Source organism: Onychomys torridus, chromosome 2, assembly GCF_903995425.1.
Source record: "Onychomys torridus chromosome 2, mOncTor1.1, whole genome shotgun sequence".
In the NCBI taxonomy this organism is placed as follows: domain Eukaryota; kingdom Metazoa; phylum Chordata; class Mammalia; order Rodentia; family Cricetidae; genus Onychomys; species Onychomys torridus.
The window spans coordinates 3,588,938-3,608,321 of record NC_050444.1 but is presented as its reverse complement, the minus strand read 5'-3'; the positions used below and the strand labels follow the sequence as shown (position 1 = coordinate 3,608,321).

Genomic DNA, 19,384 nt, shown 5'->3' with positions numbered 1-19,384 from the left:
CTGGACACCCCTTGGGGGAGGAGGAGAGAAGGCTTGGAGTCAATGACACAGACACTGGGAGTCAGGTGAAAAGCAAGCAGCAAACTCGTTTATTGTGGATATGGGGTGAACCTATATACCTCCTCCCAATTTCCCATTGGCAACCAGAGACTCTCTTAGCTGTGATGTCTGTTTCTCATTGGTCCCCAGCATTCTGATTGTCATGCATCCCCAATCACCAGGTGCAGTGGCCGACTCCAAATTAGCTCAGTGGGAAGTAGCTAGCACAGGTGTCTATGCACACTACCCAGAACAGGGCAGCTATGGTTTTATCCGGCTAGCTGGCTGCGCTCCTCTTACAGTAGTTGATCTCTAAGGAAAGGGGGATATGATATAGAAATGATGGGGGGAAAAGTATAGATTATTAAATCTACTTTAATTAAAAAAACAACTGTTAATCTTACATATTTTTCATCAGTATGGATTTTAGTTTATTGATACAAATATAAAGTTAATTTTGTTTGACCCTATGTATATTTGTACTATTGTTTAGGGTATTATGTTTATGTAGCTCATTTAAAAATTAATATATAACTAAGAAATCCTGATTAATAGTCATCTATAATAGCAAACTTATAGCCATGTTAGGTATGTTTTCAAGGTCATACAGAGATATATTTCAGATAGATAGGTAAACTTCAAATACTTCAAAGACCTACAGAATATAGCATTTAAAATGTTTTAAGAACTTAGACTTTTCTAGACAGTGAGACACATCTGTTCCTGGCAGCGCACCAGTTACTTCAAAGAGGATGGGCATTGAAAAAGCTCCATATGAGTTTTGTTTTCTTTATGGCAAAAGCCAGCCATGTGGGCAAAGAAAGTGTCCTTGCCTTGATTGCTGAAAGCAGTCTGCTGAAAGCTGTACAAATTGGATCAGCAGGACACAAAAGAAAGTGACTGCAGAACTTTTCCAAGATGAGGTGGGACAGTCCTTCAAAAATTCCGCTTCCCAAATAAGTCTGTCAGGTATGCTAGACCTGTAGGCCAGAGGTGGATGAGGAACTTTGAATGACTGTTCAGGAAGCCTCATGTTCCTGTCATTAGGTAACATTACAACCTTCTGGAGTCTTTGATGGAGTTGAAGACTAGATAGTTATAGTTTTCTTTAGTTACAGTAAAAGATAAATTAGATATAGAACTTTAGACTCACCAAGATAAGATAGATAATTAGTATTTTCTCTAATTTTGCCAAATGCAAATGGATTAGATAGTCTTACTGTAATTCTTTTTTTTTTTTTTTTTCCCCTTCGAGACAGGGTTTCTCTGTAGTTTTGGTGCCTGTCCTGGATCTCACTCTGTAGACCAGGCTGGCCTTGAACTCACAGAGATCCACCTGGCTTTGCTTCCTTAGTGCTGGGATTAAAGGTGTATGCCACCACCACCTGACATTACTGTAATTCTTAATAACTTTTTTGTTTTATAAACCCTCCTTTTTAATTAGACAAAAAGGAGGAAATGCTGTGCAATTATGCTCTTGTGCACTGTAAAGATTTGTCATTCGAATTGGTTTAATGAAATGCTGATTGGACAGCCAGGCAGGAAATTCAGGCAAAGAGAGCAGACTAGGAGACTACTGGGACGAGGAAGGGCAGAGTTGGGAGTCACCAGCTAGACACAGAGGGAGCAAGATGAGAATGCTGCACTGAGAAAATGTACCAAGCCATGTGACTAAACATAGATAAGAATTATGGGTTAATTTAAGTGTAAGAGCTAGTTAGTAATAAGCCTGAGTTACTGGCTGAGCATTTATAAGTAATATTAAGCCTCTGACTCAATTATTTAAGAAGTGGTTGCCAGGTATTTGGGAACTGAGAGAAATTTCCATCTACATATATTCCTAAATATAACCTGCTCAGTCTTTATAATGTTACTTGCATGTTTGTTTTCAGGGCTGACTGTTTGGCATTGGACAGCCATTTGGTGTGCTCTTCCCTGGGGAGGATTTTCTCTCCCATAGAGTCATCTCTTGAGCCCTCCCTTAAATGATGATTTTTAGGGATAATAGTACTTGAGTATCGTAAAGAAATTAGAATTCTTAAAAAATGTGTGTGTGTGTGTGTGTGTGTGTGTGTGTGTGTGTGTGTGTGTATGTGCGCGTGCGCACCTGTCTGTCTATCTGTCTGTCTTAGGTTCTGTTGCTGTGATAAAGACCATGACCTAGAACATACTGGGGAGAAAACTGATTTTTTCCTTTGTTAGGAGATAACAGTTGCAGATAGCTTTTTGGTTAGGGGTAGGACTCCTTGTCTATTCCCACCTCTCATTGCTAGTTCCCTATCTTGCTTGTACCTGTGCAGGTCTTAAGTTGCTGCAGTCTCTGTGAGTTCATATGTACATCAGTCCTGCAGTGTCTGGAAGACAACGTTTTCCTTGGAGTCACATTACCTCTGTTTCTTTCAATATTTCCACCTCCTCTTCCTCATAGATTCCTGAGCCTTGAGGAGAGGGGTTTGATGAAGACACCACTTAGGGCTGAGTGCTCCAAAGTCTCTCAGTTTCTCCACATTGTCCAGTTATGGGTCTCTTAATTTCCAACTACTGTTAAAAGAACCTTCTCTGAAGTGGGTTGAGCAAGGCACTGATTTATGAGTATAGCAGTATGCTAATAGTGATTTTGCCATGTTCCCTTAGTAGAGTAATAGTAGTAGGTTTTCCCCTAGGCCTATGACCTGTCTAGTCTCAGGGACTTGTATGTAAATGGTATTGCTTATAAAATTGGGTAACCTATATATACCTACAGAGGTGTGAAAAGCACTAATGTAGACATAATGGTGAAATCCCTAGAATCTACTTTGAGTGAGATATCTTTATTATACCTCTGTTATTTGTACTCCATAGAAAAATACAAAGCTTGATATTTCTGGATTAAATTTATTTCAGAATCTTGACAAAACTTCTGGAGGTATCAGATGATCCACAAGTCTTAGCTGTTGCTGCTCATGATGTTGGAGAATATGTTCGGCATTATCCTCGGGGCAAACGGTAAAAAAAAAAGACAAACCTATGTTTCATTTTGGTTTCTTGAAACAATCCAAAGTTCTTTTCCAAATCAGAGTAGTTTGGTAGAGAAACTAATGAAGCAAATGAACTAAAAAATGAGTACTAAAAATATATATAAATATATTTGCATTAATACTTTTGTGTAATTGTCACTGGAGAGTATTAGAAATTTTTCATTAAAAGTTTTCTTTGTTTGCAAACTTTAATTTGTGAACATTGTTTTTTCCCTACTACTCATAATTATAAAATGAATTAGAGGTTGTTACTGACTAGTTATACAGAGTCTGTAAGGAAAAGTTATAGTAGATGTATTATAATTTGCATTTCAAAATATTGAGGTGTGGTTATACAATTGAATGTACTTAGATACATTGACAACAAAACAATGGCTATGTTTATTTGTCAAAGTAGAGTCTAAAGGCCTTCAGTACATGAACAAAAGCAGAAACATGTGATGTCCCCTGGTGTAGAACATCAGAAGAAAGCTTTCTATTTGCATTCAGCAACTCAGAGCACTTCCTTATGTTAGATGCAGCTTCTGTATCTTTTTTCTCTTGTCCTCATTCTTTTCCTCACAAATAATCTTTTAAGATGTTGAGTAATCTTTCATATTAAATCCATTTCACTGCAATCTTAGAAAATTGCTTTGGTATCTTACATGTGATGATGGTCTTTGGATGACAGGCTTAACTTATTAAGGTAATCACAACTGCTAAGATAGGTCATCATAAAATGATTGGAGTCATTACCAAAAATAATACTATCTCATGTATTAGATACTCATAAAAAACAAGCAGTAGACATTTTCTGCTGGTTCAGTGAAATGAATCCCAGAAAAGACCTTGAATTTTTGAGAGTCCCATTTCAAGAAAAACAAAAAGGAGAGAGGGAATCAGTCACATATCTGATTGGAAAGGTCCGGTTTCATACTTCCCAACCCTTCAGCAGCTTTCACTGTTTCTAACAGGTGCCAACATGGAGTGCTGTTTACTCCTGTTTTATATGTGTGATATTTTCTTTAAGAATTTTTCCCTTTTATTAAAAAAAAAATCCTGATGACAATTTCCTGTCCCTCTATTCTTACCAGTTCTTCCTCACTTTTCCTCCTATCTGGATCCACCCCTTTTCTCTCATTAGAAAGCTGACAGACTTTTAAAGGATAATAATAAAATATAATAAGGTAAAATAGAAACTAACTTATTAGAGTTGGATAGCACAAGCAAACAGAAGGAAGGGAGCCCAAGAGAAGGCACAGAAACAAAGACTTACTTGTTGACAAACTCAGGAATCCCATAAACACTAAACTGGAAGCCATCATATATACACAAAGGATCTGGTGCAGACCCATGCAGGCCCTGGGCATACTGCCGTGGTCTCTGAGTTCATTGGAGCTTTGATCATGTTGATTTAGAGGGCCTTGTTTTCTTAGTGTCCTCTTTGATTATGTTGATTTAGAGGGCCTTGTTTTCTTAGTGTCCTCAGTATATTAGATTTTTGTTATTTTCATAGCTGCTTTTGTGGTTAGAAGGTACACTTTTAAATCTGTAGCCTGTTTTGTGGATTTACATAGAAACCGTAGCAGGCAGTTATTTCTTCCAAATTAAGGGCTTAAGTGACAGGGCAGGGCATGTGCCTACCAGAGCCCTGGTTTCCATCTCTAGTTCCCACCCGCTACAAAATGCCCTCAATAAATTCAAATAGTAGATTGGTCATGTTTACAGTTGTAACAGTTTCACCCACACAGCAATAACTGCTGCACATAACTAGTCTGCACTGCACTTCACTCATAGTGGCATAATGAGCATTGTTCATTCCATGGAACAGTGTGCCAGCAATTTGAGCTCCTTTTCATGCTCTTTACAAGGGGTTAGTAGTGTAAGCTGGGCAGTGGTGGCACATGCCTTTAAACTCAGTACTTGGGAGGCAGAGGTAGGTGGATCTCAGTGAGTTCAAGGCCAGCCTGGTCTACAAAGCAAGTTCCAAGACAACCAGGACTGTTGCACAGAGAAACTCTGTCTCGAAATCCCCCTACCCCCCCAAAACAAAACAAAACAAAACAAACAAAACAAAACAAAAAATATCGTGTTAGTGTAGCTTCAAAACCTGGAATGCTGACAAGTGTTTTTTAATTTTATTTTTCTTAAAACAACTCAGTGTCAAAAATCACCTTCTTAAAATTGAAGAAATCACGTAAGAAAGCATAATGTTCTGTCCCCACACTGCAGTTGGTCAAAATGGCAGCAACTCCCTTTCTAGAATTCTTTTTTTTCCAACATAACATTTTTTATTGATTATTTGAGAATTTTAAACACAATGCACCCCAATCATACTGGCTTCCTGTTTCTCCCAGGTACCCCTTCTACCCCACCCCCCAAAGAAAATTAAGCAAAAAATACCAAGTACAATTTGTGTTGCCCATATACTCTTTAGAGCATGATTAAACTCCCAGTGGCCAGCCCATTATAGATAGCTCAGTCTTTTCCCATTCCCCTGCCAGAAGACATAACTGTGAAGAGCTACACTTCAGCTTCTTTGTCACAAATTTTAAGGACTTTCTTCAGTGGCTTCTGGTCTGGACTGGCGTGTGGGTAGAGGGAGATGATGTTGCAGAAGCCTTCAGTACCACTGCAGTAGTAGCTTCCTTGCCCATAATAGTAAGTTGGCAGCATGGACCACAGACCTTATCAAGGCCTCCAGCGGCAGCATGCACAATAGACATCTCCATGGCCTCTGGCTCTACCTTGGAAAATGAATCTTATCATGATTCTTGGTGGCATCATAGACCACAGACCTCATCAAGACCTCTAGTGGCAGCACAGACCTCAGACATTACCAGGGCCCCTGGCCTCAGTATAGATCATAGACATCAACATGGCCTCTGGTGGCAGTAGCGACCTCAAACACAGACATCAACATGGTCCCCTGTGGCAGCCCTGATCTTGGACATCAACACGGCCTCTGGCTCTCACAAAGGTGCACAGGTATCCATGTGGCCTCAGGTGGCAGCACAGACCATGGATGTCCACATGGACTCTAGCAACAAGAACCATAGTCATTAGCATGGTCCCCGGACCAGGGACACCAATATGGCCTCAGACATTAACATGTCCTCTGGCAGAAACACAAACCACAGACATCAACCTGGTCCCTGGTGGCAGCACAGTCCACAGACATCAACATGGCCTCTGGTGGGAACATGGACCATGAATATTAACATGGTCCCTGGTGGTAAAATGGAGACCATGGACAACGACATGGCCTCTGTTGGCAGCATGGATCATAGACTCCAACATGGCCTCCATCATGCAGCACCGACCATGGACCTCTGGTAGCAACATGGTCCATGGGCATCAATACAGTCTGCAGTGGACCATGGACACTAGCATGACCCTGGTTGTAGCATGGACCATGTACAATGACTGGGGGGAGGGGCATCCCACTCCCACTTTTCCCCAGGGTACTCTTGAGCAGGAGCAAGAGGAAAGTATAGAGGAGAGAGAAACAGATAGAAAATACAGGATAACCTTGAGAGGGCCATTGGGCCCTGACTGTTTCTGCCCTAGGGTTTTTAAAAGAATGTCAACAGATGGAGCAAAAGACCTCCTCCCTAGTAAGCCAAGTACAGACCATCTCAGATACCTGGTACTCAGGCCCATGGTCTAATCATCCTCTTTATGCAGACCTGCTGGGTAAAGCTACTAGGAAACCCAAATGGGCTCCAACAAGTGACATAGCCTCCGGTGGCAGCAGGGACCATGAACATTTTTGAGGAGGTCCAATCCAGAAAATGAACCATTTTCCATCTCAGACATCCTACCATTGCTCAGAGTCAGAGCAACTAGAAATACTTGTGGATATATGAGATTACTTTTAAAAAATTTGGTAAATCACTATACACTGCCTGGAAACTGAAACACTGATATCCAGGTCTTTGGTATATATCTTCATTATATAACAGTAATGACCTGTTTCTATTCCTTATTGAAATTAGACTATAAACTTCTAAAAATGAGTATCTGATGAAGAAGAATGTTCACCAGTCAGCAGGGCATAATCAACCTGAGAGTGTTATCCAGTGAACTCATGTTTGCTTTCTTAAGATACAGATTTTTATGTCAGGTAAATGGCTCTTCACACAAAGCTTAGTATAGCACATGCAAATAAATTATGCTTATAGTGGTACATTTTTAATACTGCAAATCCAATTAATTTATCTTTTTTTTTTTTTTTTTTTTGGTTTTTCGAGACAGGGTCTCTCTGTGTAGTTTTGCGCCTTTCCTGGAACTCACAGAGATCTGCCTGGCTCTGCCTCCCGAGTGCTGGGATTAAAGACGTGCCTTTATAGATGCTCATTGTAGAAAACATGAAAACTGCAGAGTTGAGAAGCAACAGCACCTTAGCACCTTAGACACAGACAGCAACTTCCTCCTATCTCCACGTCCTTTGGAAACTGGGCATGTCATAGCTCATGCTATAGCTCTTTTACTTTTTTTTTAATCTAACATGTGTTTGGGTTCTGAGTTTTCATTGTTGTGAAAACAGAATGAACCACTGTGCATTTTGATTACTTTCTGCTATCCCCTGAAATAGACACAACAAGGAGATAAAATGTGAGAGTATTTATGAGGTTTTAAAAACGTTATTACAATACAGACTAATTCAGACTCCCAACCAGTAGTATGTGAGAATATAATTATCATGACACCCTTCCTGCATAGCAGCAAGTGTCACTATTTCTTCTTAATCCATGTAGGAAGGCAAACATGGCATTTGACTTTAACTTATATTTTAATTATTTAACATAATTAGGAATGTCTCCTGTTGCATTGAAAATAAACATCATTAAAGCTTGCTATTTACATTATGTCAAACATTACAATTATTATATTAAATTATACTATGTTAAGTTACTCTATACTTTTTATCATCCATTAGTCAGTAATAGTGAAAGCTGTTAAGTCATGGGTACTCTCTTGAGTGTTGGCTTTGTCCTGGGCAGTGCTCTGAGCATTGTTCCATGGAGCCCTTTTCTGAAACCTACACAAACTGCTTTCTTCTACTACTTTTGTGCTCAGAAAAAAGCTTTCTGGTTAGAAACTTGTTAAAATCTTTAAATTTCTTTTTTAAATGTAATGATGCTTTTCCTAATTATAAGTGAAACAGACTAATGCTCAAAGGTGTATTTGTGAGGAATACAGGAGATCAAATCGGCTGTTAGTGCAGTGGCTTATATAAAAGAAGTTCTTGTGTTAGGATTATGCTCATCAGTTATATTCTACATGTAATATGGCAGCTTTCCGAAGTACGTGCTGATTTTCATTGTTCATAGATTCCAAAATAATGAATTTGCTTACTTGCTAAAATTGCATCATTTAGAGCTCATGTACATAATTGTGGCACTACTTCAGTCATTTATAAACATGTATAGAGTCAAGGAAAACATTGAGACCTCATAGATATATTCAAAGCTGAGGTAGAATGTGGCTGAGTTCTGCCTTCCTGTGCTCACTCTTCTACTACAAAGAGGTATTTACATGGTCTGTTTGGTGCCATCCTTGCATCCTGTGTCTCCTTTTTAATAGATTCTTTTTTTAATTTATTTTTTATTTTTTTAGCTGAGGATCAAACCCAGGGCTTTACGCTTGCTAGGCAAGTGCTCTACCACTGAGCTAAATCCCCAACTCTAGTATCATCTTTTTTGTTTTTGAATTTTGCTATTTAAGATAGCTCACCAGTATGCTGAAGTGCTGTGTAGGGTTCCAAGTTTAAGGGACTATGACACTTGAAGAAAAGGCATGTGTCAGGTAAGCTGCTTTCAGGCTAGACTAATTGTACTTACTGTTGATCATGAGCTCAGGGCCCAGAGTACCTTTCTTAAAGAGTAGAATCACTGAACTGGTCTAAATGGGGACATTGATATTCAGGATTTTGCAAAGATTGCTTTGATGATAGAGAGGAGTGTGGGTTGAGCAGGAACAGCTATTACTATTATTGGCCAAGCAGCAGGGCTTACTGCACTAAAGGACATGGACTTTGTGTCTTTGGATCATCACAGTGACTCTGTAATGGATTATGCTTGTTTTCGATATTTGGCAATTACTATAAATGACCAGCTGAATGTGGTAGGTCTGGCTAATAGTGGAACTCAGGTGACATAACAGATTATATTTCAGAGTACTGTGCCTGACATACTGTAGGCACTTGATGTTTAATGTTTTGTTATACTTCTACCCTTCCATTCCTAACTGATCCAAGAAGCCTGTGAGGTTGTCTTAAAGCACCAAATGTCCTATGGCATTAGGATGCCATATGACATCGATAAATAGCAGACATAGCCCATTGGACAGCACTGGTAGATAAAGAATGGCCAGGGAAATCCATACTCCTGGGCTGCAGTTAAGAGACTGCAAAGCTCTATTTGTAATGATATTGTAGAGAACAGATTCCTGATGTAAATGGCCATTTAATGTACTGTTTGTGTCTGTACTTTGTGGACTGTAGGTTATTGGGGGTATGGTGTTGGAAGAGAAAGCAGTGTGGTTGTCAGCTGTCTTTATGCTCCTCAAATTTGACTTTCTCTTTTCCTGTATAGTGTGTGACATATTCTGTCGTTATGAGACAAAGAACAGCTTTCTTAAAATTAAGTCTTCAGGAAATTAACATGAGTGCTCTTTATCCTCTATTCTTTGCTATCTGAAGCTAAACCCATGTCTACGAGATAATGTAATCACTAGTGGACTTGATTTTGATCTCGTGAAAATTAATTGGAATTCAGTATTGATTGCATGCCAGAAGTACTGGTTGTAAGTTAATACTCAGCTACCTAGAATTGAGTGATGTACCAAGGTAGATGATAGATTCAGAAATGAGTTATCAGTCAGATTGAACACTAGTTGAAAGAAAACATATTCAAATCTTTTAGATTGTGTATGTGTATTTGTATATTGTTGTGATAAAACACCATGACCTTAAAAAAGAAAGCATTTAATCGAACTCACTGTTTCAGAGGATTGGAGTCCATGATCGTGTAGGGAAGGCATGACAGCAGGAACAGGTGAGACCTCATATCCCCAAACCACAAGCTGGAGACACAGAGAGAGTATATTGGGAATGGCACATATTAAGTCTTTTGAAACCTCAGTCCTGCCCCAGTGACACACTTCTTAATCTTTTCCAAATAGTTTCATCAGCTGCAAATTCATGAACCTGTGCAGACTGTTCTCATTCAACCACCACAGTCTTTAATTCATTGAAAGTGATGTGAGATGTAATGCTAGCTTACTTCAGTTAGTTGTCAATTTGGTTTTGGAAATCCTTTGAGCTTTTGGTATTTGGACTTTTCATTTGTGACCAGCATCAATTTGAAAGAAATGACATCTTCATGAAGTCTTTCTGTTCTGCAGGGTTATTGAGCAGCTTGGTGGAAAGCAGCTGGTGATGAACCACATGCACCACGAAGACCAGCAGGTCCGCTACAACGCTCTGCTGGCCGTGCAGAAGCTCATGGTGCACAACTGGTGTGTATGTCTTGGCATCTGTCTCACCTGGGCATTGCTCTGCTAGCTCTCTCATGTTTATTCTAAGAGCTTTTATGCAAATACTCCAGTGAATTATTGGTGATTTTAGACAAAAGTTTGTGCAATATTGCTAATACAGAGCAAAGACTCAATAATTTTGAAGAGATGAGCTGTGTTAGTGGTCTTAAGAAGGGTTCAAACTACTGATATCAAAAATTGCTTCAGCTGTAACTGAAAGGCCCTTGTGACTAAAACAAATGTAGGTTCCTTGGAGTTGAGTGGACACAGCTGGATTGCAGAGTCTTCTTCAGTTCTGCAAGGTGTCTGAAGTGTAAGGTTAGCCAGACTTCATGGTACCAATTCGCAGGAAGACAATGGAAGCGTATTGATTGACTCAGATTCAATAGTCATAGTTCATTCATTACAGTGTTTTGCTTTTGAAGTAGCCAGACTTGTATTTTTTTCCTGTCTTTTTATTTTTAAAACTGATATTGTTGACCTTTTTGTATTCCCTCTAAAGACTGAACATAATGGTGAGCCCTTGGTGTACTTGGTAGAGCAAGTGATGATTCCCTTTTGGAATAGCTAGTTTTAGCTGTTTGTTGGCTGTTCAATACTTGGAATAGATCATGTGGTTGAATCATACTGAAGAGTATTCTAGATTGAGACTATTTTTGTTAAAAGTACAGAGTATAAATATAAATCTCCTACAACTGATAGAAATGTGATCAGTATTTCCAAAGGAAAGAATTAATGATACATTAGAACAGGTCAGTCACGTATAGTACAGGAGAATATCTAGTTGTGCTGCTGTGACCTTGTGTATTAAATTTGACAGTCCTGCCTTTAAGCATTGTTTCCATTAAACACTGGCATCAGCACATACTTAAACAGTGTCTTTTTGAGTGTTTTGCATTGTCCCTGTTAAGTGCTGAGCTGAAGATAGACTAGAAGTGGGTGCAACTTTACATAGGGCAGTTAGATAAGGTTCTCTGGATAGGCCAAGGTAAGCTGAGGTGACAGTGGTAAGGAGCCAGCTTTGCTCCCTGATTATTGGGGTTAATTAGTATTTCAAGTGTAAGGATTGAGACAGGAAATGTAGGAAGCGACTCTGAGCGTGGCTTTTTTAAAGCAGTGCAGGTAGAAAGGTTTCAGTACTTGGGTAGTACTGAGGTATTGTAAGGAGAGACTGAGTGCTGGAAATTCTCTTCAGGGTACAGTCAGCCCCCCAATAGAAAATTGTGGTGCTCTTTGTTTTTAGTAAGACTAAGGATGTAACTTGAAGGTACAGAGTAAGCACCAGTGAGAGGATCTATTTAGGGTACAGTTGCAGGGTGTCTTGTATTGTATGCTGATGTTTCAGGCTTAGAAGAATTGAAAACCATTGAAAAGTTTTCTTTAAAGATTTATTCATTTTTTTATGTATGAGTTTTATCTGCTTGCATGTGCATGCCCACATAGGCCAGAAGAGGATGTCAAATCCCTCAAACTGGAGCGACCATGGGTTGTGAGCTGTCACGTGGGTCCTGGGAATCCAGCCTGGGTTCTCTGAAAGAGGAGCCTGTGCTCTTCCACTGGGGAGCCATCTCTCCAGCTTATTTGTGTTTTTTGAGATAGGTCTCATAAAGGCTGATGGGTCTCATCAGGCTGGCCTGATACTCATTTTGTAAATATTAGGCTGACTTTGAATTTAGAGAGATCTACCTGCCTCTGCCTCACAAGTGCTGGGTTTAAAGGCATGTGTTACCACACTTGACCTCATTGAAAGTATTTTGTTTTTGTTTTTGTTTTGTTTTTTAATTGGAGAATGACAAGATTGGGTTTATATTTTTAAAAAAAGGTCTTATTGGCTCCCTGTGGAGAATGGATCACTGGGTTAAGTTTGAAGACGAGGAGATTGTTTGTTACTAGAGCTGGTGCGAGCAGTGTGTGGCGGACTGAAGTGTTGTGTTTTTATTTTGTCCTGTCTTTTGTGCAAGAAGTACATGGGCAAAGTAGAGGGCTCTCCAGAGTAGCTTTGGACCAACTCCACGGGTAGATAAACTGTGAGTGTCCCTAAAGCATGACTGCATTTCCCTGGGTTCATCTGCTTGTGTCATTCATTGATAGTGAGTTAGGTTTTCAACGTAAATCAGTAGTTTGGGAATTTTGTATCTTGTATCTGGTTTGTATGTCTTAAGGAATTAGTTTGACAAATGTTCACATTTAATACACTTGAAGGCTATTGTGACTATGAACTTATATTTATTTCCTAGATGTTTTCCTAAAGTTTCTGTAAAAATAAATTTAATTTCGCCCTTTAAAACAAAAACAAAAACAAAAAACCAAAAAAATTATAGATGCCATAGTGGAATTCTTGTTTTAGTAATTTAAAAAATTACTTTTAATTGTTCTCCTATTAAATGTCCTCAGGCATAGTGTTTTTCTTTTCTTGTTTTTCTTTGAGGGAGGAGTGCTATTTTTTAAAATGTTCATTCCTGATATGAAAAAAGAAGTATATGCAACAAAATGCTGACTTTATCCTTTGCCAATAGAGAAAATTTTTGGTTGAGGATTTTTTGTTAAGTGAAGAGACTGAAGATTTTTTTCCCCTGTGTATGGTATGTTGTTCATACCTGATTTATGTTTGTGACTCTATAGATAGACATTGGTTTGTATCTCATCGACTAGCTGATGAGAATATCCCTTTTTCCTCCTTCCCCAGTATGTGACAGTCTATTTTTACACTGGCGACTTGGAGCTTAGTGTTAATATTTTCTGTACTTTCTTTACAAGAAGATTTTTATAGGAAGATCAGAATTCAGTTGGGACCTTTACATTTTTATGCAGCTTTTACTTTTTTTTTTTTTTTTTTTTTTTTTTTTTTTTTTTTTTTTTTTTGGAGACAGGGATTTTCTTTGTAGCTATCCTAACTGTCCTGGATCTCACTGTGTAGACCAGGCTGGCCTCAAACTCACAGAGATCCACTTGTCTCTGCCTTCCCAAATGTTGGGATCAAAGGCGAGTGCCACCACTGCCTGGCAAAGCTTTTAAATTTTCATGGATGTCTGTACCAGAGAATAAAAATTACTTAAGTAATGTAAATTTATTTCTATGTCAGATTAATGTAGACTAGAGGGTCATATGGAAAGTGATCCTTCTGCAAAGGCTTTCTGCATTGGAAGAGCAGTCTGGATGCATGTCTTGTTTTAGTGTCCATATGCATCATGGTTATAACTGCTGGTGCCGGCTGCCTTTCTATTTACCTAAGATGTGGGGGAGGTTGCTTTGTTTTGCTTTTTGAGACAGGATTTCACTCTGTAAACTAGGGTAGTGTGGAACTTAGTGTGTAGCTGAGACTGGCTGGCCATGAACTTAGTGCTAGTCTGGTTCCACTCGCAAGTGCTGGGATTGCAAGATATGAGCCCTCTTACCTGGTAGGTTTTTTTGGTGGGGTCTGTTTTGTTTATTTGTCTGTCTTTCTTCCTTTTTTCTTTTCTTTTTAACTAAAATAGGTTCCTATGTTCTACATATTATGAAATTTTCTGGAAATTGTACACCAAGTAAAAACTTTGTTTCTATAATAAATTAAAAAATTTTAAGTATAATTTCAAACTTGCATTTAAAGTGTAAATTAGATATTTATAAAATCATGAGATAGACCAGCATGAATCTTGATTTAGAGTCCATTTTAAGAAGTTGAATTTTAAGTTTGTTAATAATGTAGATTTAGATTTGAGTTTATATAACATAAAATATAGAATTATGCATCATGTGAAAAAAACTTAAAATTTTTTCAATGGTTTGATAGATTTTGAAATTACTTCTTTGAAAGTCTTAGAAAAGCTAATTTTTCCCTTCTATTTGACATCTATATGGAGTGGAGTGATGGTTTACAAGATCCCCAAATGTACATGGGAAGTAAGGAGGAGTGTGTCTTTGGCTGAGGGCAAGAAGCTGGTTGACACACACAGGAGCCAGCCCTCAGCTCAGGAGGTTTGGTGCAGGCAGTTCTTGTAGCTGACACCAGCACCTTAGAATCCTCTTCCACAGTCATGTTCTTGATGCCACTTTGTTCTTTTTAGTAGTGGTGAGTTACATAGATTTGGCAAAAATGTATAAAGAATGATCATTGATTCTAGAGAACCTTAGAATGTACTGTTGTTCATACTTCCAGTTTAACATCATAAAATGTCATCATTTTTCTCCTACAGAATGATTTTAATATAATCCTCTAATTCAGAAGCAACAGTGTGTGCATATGGACAGCTCAGGACTTCAGGAAAGAAACACTGAATTTTGTAGGTAGAGGATCTCCTGTAGAATTTTCTGTTTGTGTTTCTAGTTCATCTTGTAGCCTTTTCTCAAACAGAATAAATTCTGAGTATTTCCCTCTTTAGCTCTTTCATATATGTAGGAAAATTAACATAACAAATTTACCAAGCCAAGGACATTGTTCTCCTATGATTATGTTGGCCTAGAACATTTTAGTTATGTAAGTGGATAACCATAAAGACAGTGATTAAAATGGTTATGAACTGAAAAGGGAAAAGCCCTTAGATATTTGAACATTAATAATCACATTACCAAAGGATTCCATAAGATATTCTTAGGAATAAATTTTTATTCTTTGACAATTTAATATATGTATATAATATTCGTATTTTGATCATATTCATCCTTTCATTCTCCTTTTTTATCTCCCTCCTACTTCTGAAACCTTTCTTTTTCTCAGCACATCCATATGACTTATTCAAACACTTACTTTTTAGAATTAACTTCGAAGCTATGGTTTCTTTTTGGGTACCTAGAGCTTTCTATGTTATCTTTATGACATTTTCAGTGGTGGAACCTTCGAAATGTCTTAGTATCATAATTTTGTGATTTTAAAAATACATACTCATATTTAAGGTAAATATAGGACTAGAGAGATGGCTTACTTGATAGTGCTTGTCACATAAACATAAGCACCTAAGTTTGGATTCCCAGAACTCATGTGAAAGCTGGGAATGGCAGCCTGTAATTCCAGGACTCAGGTGGTGGATCCTATTGGCCAGTCAGCTTAACCACATTGGTGACTCCCAGTTTCAGTGAAAGATCCTGTTTCAAACACTGAGGTGGAGAAGTGACTGAGGAAGACAGCCATTCAGCCTCCATCTCCACTTGCATGTGTGCCTGCATACATGTGTAGACATACAAACACACAGACCGTTTGCTGCTCTAGCTGGTGGTATGAACCTGGGAGAGCAGGTTCTAAAAATGAGGCGGTAGAAGTTTCATACAATAGCCAATTTTATTCAGAGAATCTAATAATTTACACTCTTGAAAGTTAAGAAGAATCATATGAATAAGGTGCTCTGTCACAAGGACAAGCTATATGTGACAAAAACATGTTTGTTTGTTTTTCCCCCATAGAGGTATATGAATAACAACAGCTAAAATAAACTCACTCCTACCTGCTTTACCTGGGAGGAGCATGAAAACACATTCCACAAACAATTCTGTGTTTTGAAGAAATTGAGGTTTTCTTGTCTTGTTTTCATGGTTTTCTCACAAGCACTCAGAATTCTCACATGACTCCATTCTTAGACTTTATTATGACAATAGACCACATACTTTCTTATACAAACACAAATAAAAAATAAAGTGAAATAAAATAAGTGAGGACCAGGGAGGTAGTTCAAGAGGAGAGTGTTTTTCTAGCATGTACAAGGTCCTGCTGTGTGAATAATTAACCATTTACAAGTAATTGTCGTTTCTATTACAATCAAATCTTGTTAAATTATTTCTTCTTTGCTAGTCAGAAATTTTCTTGAAGCTGTACTCTTTAGTTTCTATAGCTTGTTAATGACAAGTAACAATTGATTAACACATCTTAGTTTTGTTTTTGTGAAAACATAATGAAAGAAAGAAATAGGGAGCATTGTGACAGACACAAAGTTCTGAAGGATAGGAGCCTCTGCATTTTATAATTAAACACAAATTTGAATGCATATGAGTTCTTGCAACTAAGGAGTAAGGTCTGGCTCATATTTTGATTAAGATCAGCTTCTTAGCCAGTAGATTTTGGATCTGTGTTTGGAAGAATCATTAAAACTTAGACATAAGAAAAGTCTAGTATGAAGAAGGAGAGAGAAAAAAACTTGTTTTGCTTTTCAATGCTGTTTGCTCCTTCGTGGGTATAGTAGTATATCTGTGGTCACTTGGCATTGTTCATTCATGAACTTTGTATGTGTATATACATGCATGCTTTAAATAATGTTTAATTGAAGAATATACTAAAATTAGCTAAATAGCAAACTTAGATTTATAACTATTTTCTTATCATATGTCACACAGATACTATATCTTGAGGGGTTAAAAGATAACATAAAACAACAGAAATGAATTGATCTTTTTTGCAACCATTTAAAATCTGAATTGGCTTAAAAATAGGTACAAATGAGCCAAGGAAGGTACTTTTTGTTGTAAATATTTAATTTAATTTTTTAAAATTATATTTTAAAGAAATTATACAATGATGTAATATCCTTTTTTAGTATCTCAAAAATTTCCCTATTTATTTATTTATTTATTTGAAATAGTTTAATATTTTCTCTTATATTTGGAAAGATAAATTTAGTAAAATTATGCAAGTGTTATGATAAGGGCCAGAGATTTTCATGAAAGATAAGTTTCTATTACCGAGATTGTATAAGCTGTACCAGAGTTAGGGATGTAGTGCAGGAGCAGAGCACTTGTTGAGCATGAACAGGGTCCTGGGTTCCATACCAAGAACTGGAAAAAGAAAATAAACTTGGAGGGAAAGGGCAGCTGCATGCATTTCCTGCTTGGGCCATTGGAAATCACACTAGTCTTACTCACTTTTTCTGTAGGCTTAAAGAGAAGGTACTTATCAGAAATACCAGCTATTGAATGAGGGTTCTTCCCCCGACCCCCATGCCCTGCTTTGCTAAATATCCCATGCCTTAAGAACTGGCATTTTAGTGTTTCATTTGCAAGCCATTCTGTCCACTTGTATTCAATTCCTTTCTCAGTTAGAGAACTGAGGGATAATTTACTTTTGCCTCTAATTGGTTCTTTAGTTTAGACATGGGCAAGATTGTTTGTTAGATAATGCAGCAAATACAGAGAAATATGCAGTAGAACATGAAAAGGCACACAAGACAGTGCAATGACTGCTGTGACAGATGTCCAGGTGTCACAGCATTGGAACCTTGCTGGAGGAGGCAGTGCTTGGGCCAAGTCCTGTGGGTTAGGGCATGAGTGGGAGGGATGAAGATGAGTATAGGGAAGATATCAGACAGAGGCACTCTGTGAGTCTGATGTACATGAGAAGTCATAGGAGTGTCACTATAGCAAGACTCAGAGATGGGAGCAGCTGACTCCCAACTAAGGGCCACATATGACATCATTTACATTGTCTTAGGTCAGAAAGATTAAATGTAATTACAGCCATCTGAATGTCACTGTCTGTTTTTAGGACATTTTTAAATAAGTGAGAGATTTCTCTTTTAGACATGATGAGCTTGGTATGTCAAATCTTGAGGTCCTACAGTTCATTGAGCTCTTGAAAGAAGCAAGATTCTTGAGCATGCCTGCTCTCAGCTCCAGGTGGAGCTTCCATGCTCTTGATTACATTGACAAGGAAAGTATGAAAGAGGTTTCCTTATGAGATCTTGCTGTAGTCAGAAGTTTCTCAGGTCCCGCCTGGCCCCCACAGCCCAGACAAATCTCTCTCACCTGCTGTCCCACAGCCGCTCGGACCTAAGTAAACATACAGAGGCTTATATTATTTACAAACTGTATGGCTTGTGGCAGGCTTCTTGCTGGCTAGCTCTCATAGTTTAACCCAACCCATAACTATTAATCTATGTATCACCACATGCTCTGTTGCTTTACCAGTCTGCTGGCATCTTACTGTTCCTTCAGTGGGGTGGTGGCTGGTGTCTCTCCAGACTCTGCCTTTTTCTTTCCTGTCTCTCTCCTTTCTTGCCTGCCTCTAAGCTGCCTTGCCATAGAACAAAGCAGCTTATTTATTAACCAATGGGAACAACATATATTCACAGAATGTGGAAAGACATCCCCCAGCACCTTATCTTCTTAATTGGAAATGATAATTTTAGCAGGAATAATCCAGTGAATTAAAGTACTTTTCATCTAGATTCAGCAGCTATAGCCATTTGACTATATTTGTGTGTCCTCTCTCTTCTGGAAGTATTTGAAAGTAGCACACCTCAAATAAGATCATACTTCGGTATGATCGGCCATCCATATCACTTAAGGTTGGAATACTCTCTTTCATACTGTGACATGGTGCTGTAACATGCAGATTATATAAAAAAAAAAAATTCCCTTGTCTGCTGTGTGCTGGCAAGTATTTTTTATGTAGTCTAGAATTATACATTGCATTTTGTTGGCATGTTTTTTACTTGGTTTCCTTTGTTCCTTTTTTCTTTGTGTTTTGAGACAGAGTCTCATGTATCCCAGGCTGGCCTTGATCTTACTGTATTATAAGGATGGCTTTGAACTCCTGATCCTCCTGTCTCTAACACCCAGATGTTGGGATTACCTTTGGCCTAATTTATGGAGCCTTTGGCATTGAAACCAGGACTTCATGTGTATTGGGCTAGTCCTCCACTAACTGAGCTGTATCCAAAGTTCTTAGGTGTTCTTTATATTGAGGCAAAAACTAGAGAGCAACCACTTTGTTGAAGGCACCCAATGTGAATTCTTCTTTGATGTTTTCTCTCTACTAGATTCTGGTTATGACCTTTTGACATGAACCCCATTGGAGGGGTTTGAAGGGAGAAGCTCCTGCCTTACTTTGCCCTGTTGCTGGAGAT

General features: G+C 38.3%; 1 protein-coding gene across 3 annotated transcripts in view; it reads left to right on the top strand.

Moving 5' to 3' along the window:
* The window catches only part of Atp6v1h (ATPase H+ transporting V1 subunit H), a 103,796-nt gene that overhangs the window by 65,366 nt on the left and 19,046 nt on the right, over nucleotides 1-19,384 (top strand). For all 3 annotated transcript variants that reach the window (XM_036178233.1, XM_036178236.1, XM_036178235.1), the window contains 2 exons: nucleotides 2,923-3,024; nucleotides 10,446-10,559. In XM_036178233.1, coding sequence (XP_036034126.1) covers nucleotides 2,923-3,024; nucleotides 10,446-10,559 — 216 coding nt within the window. The remainder of the gene's footprint in view (nucleotides 1-2,922; nucleotides 3,025-10,445; nucleotides 10,560-19,384) is intronic.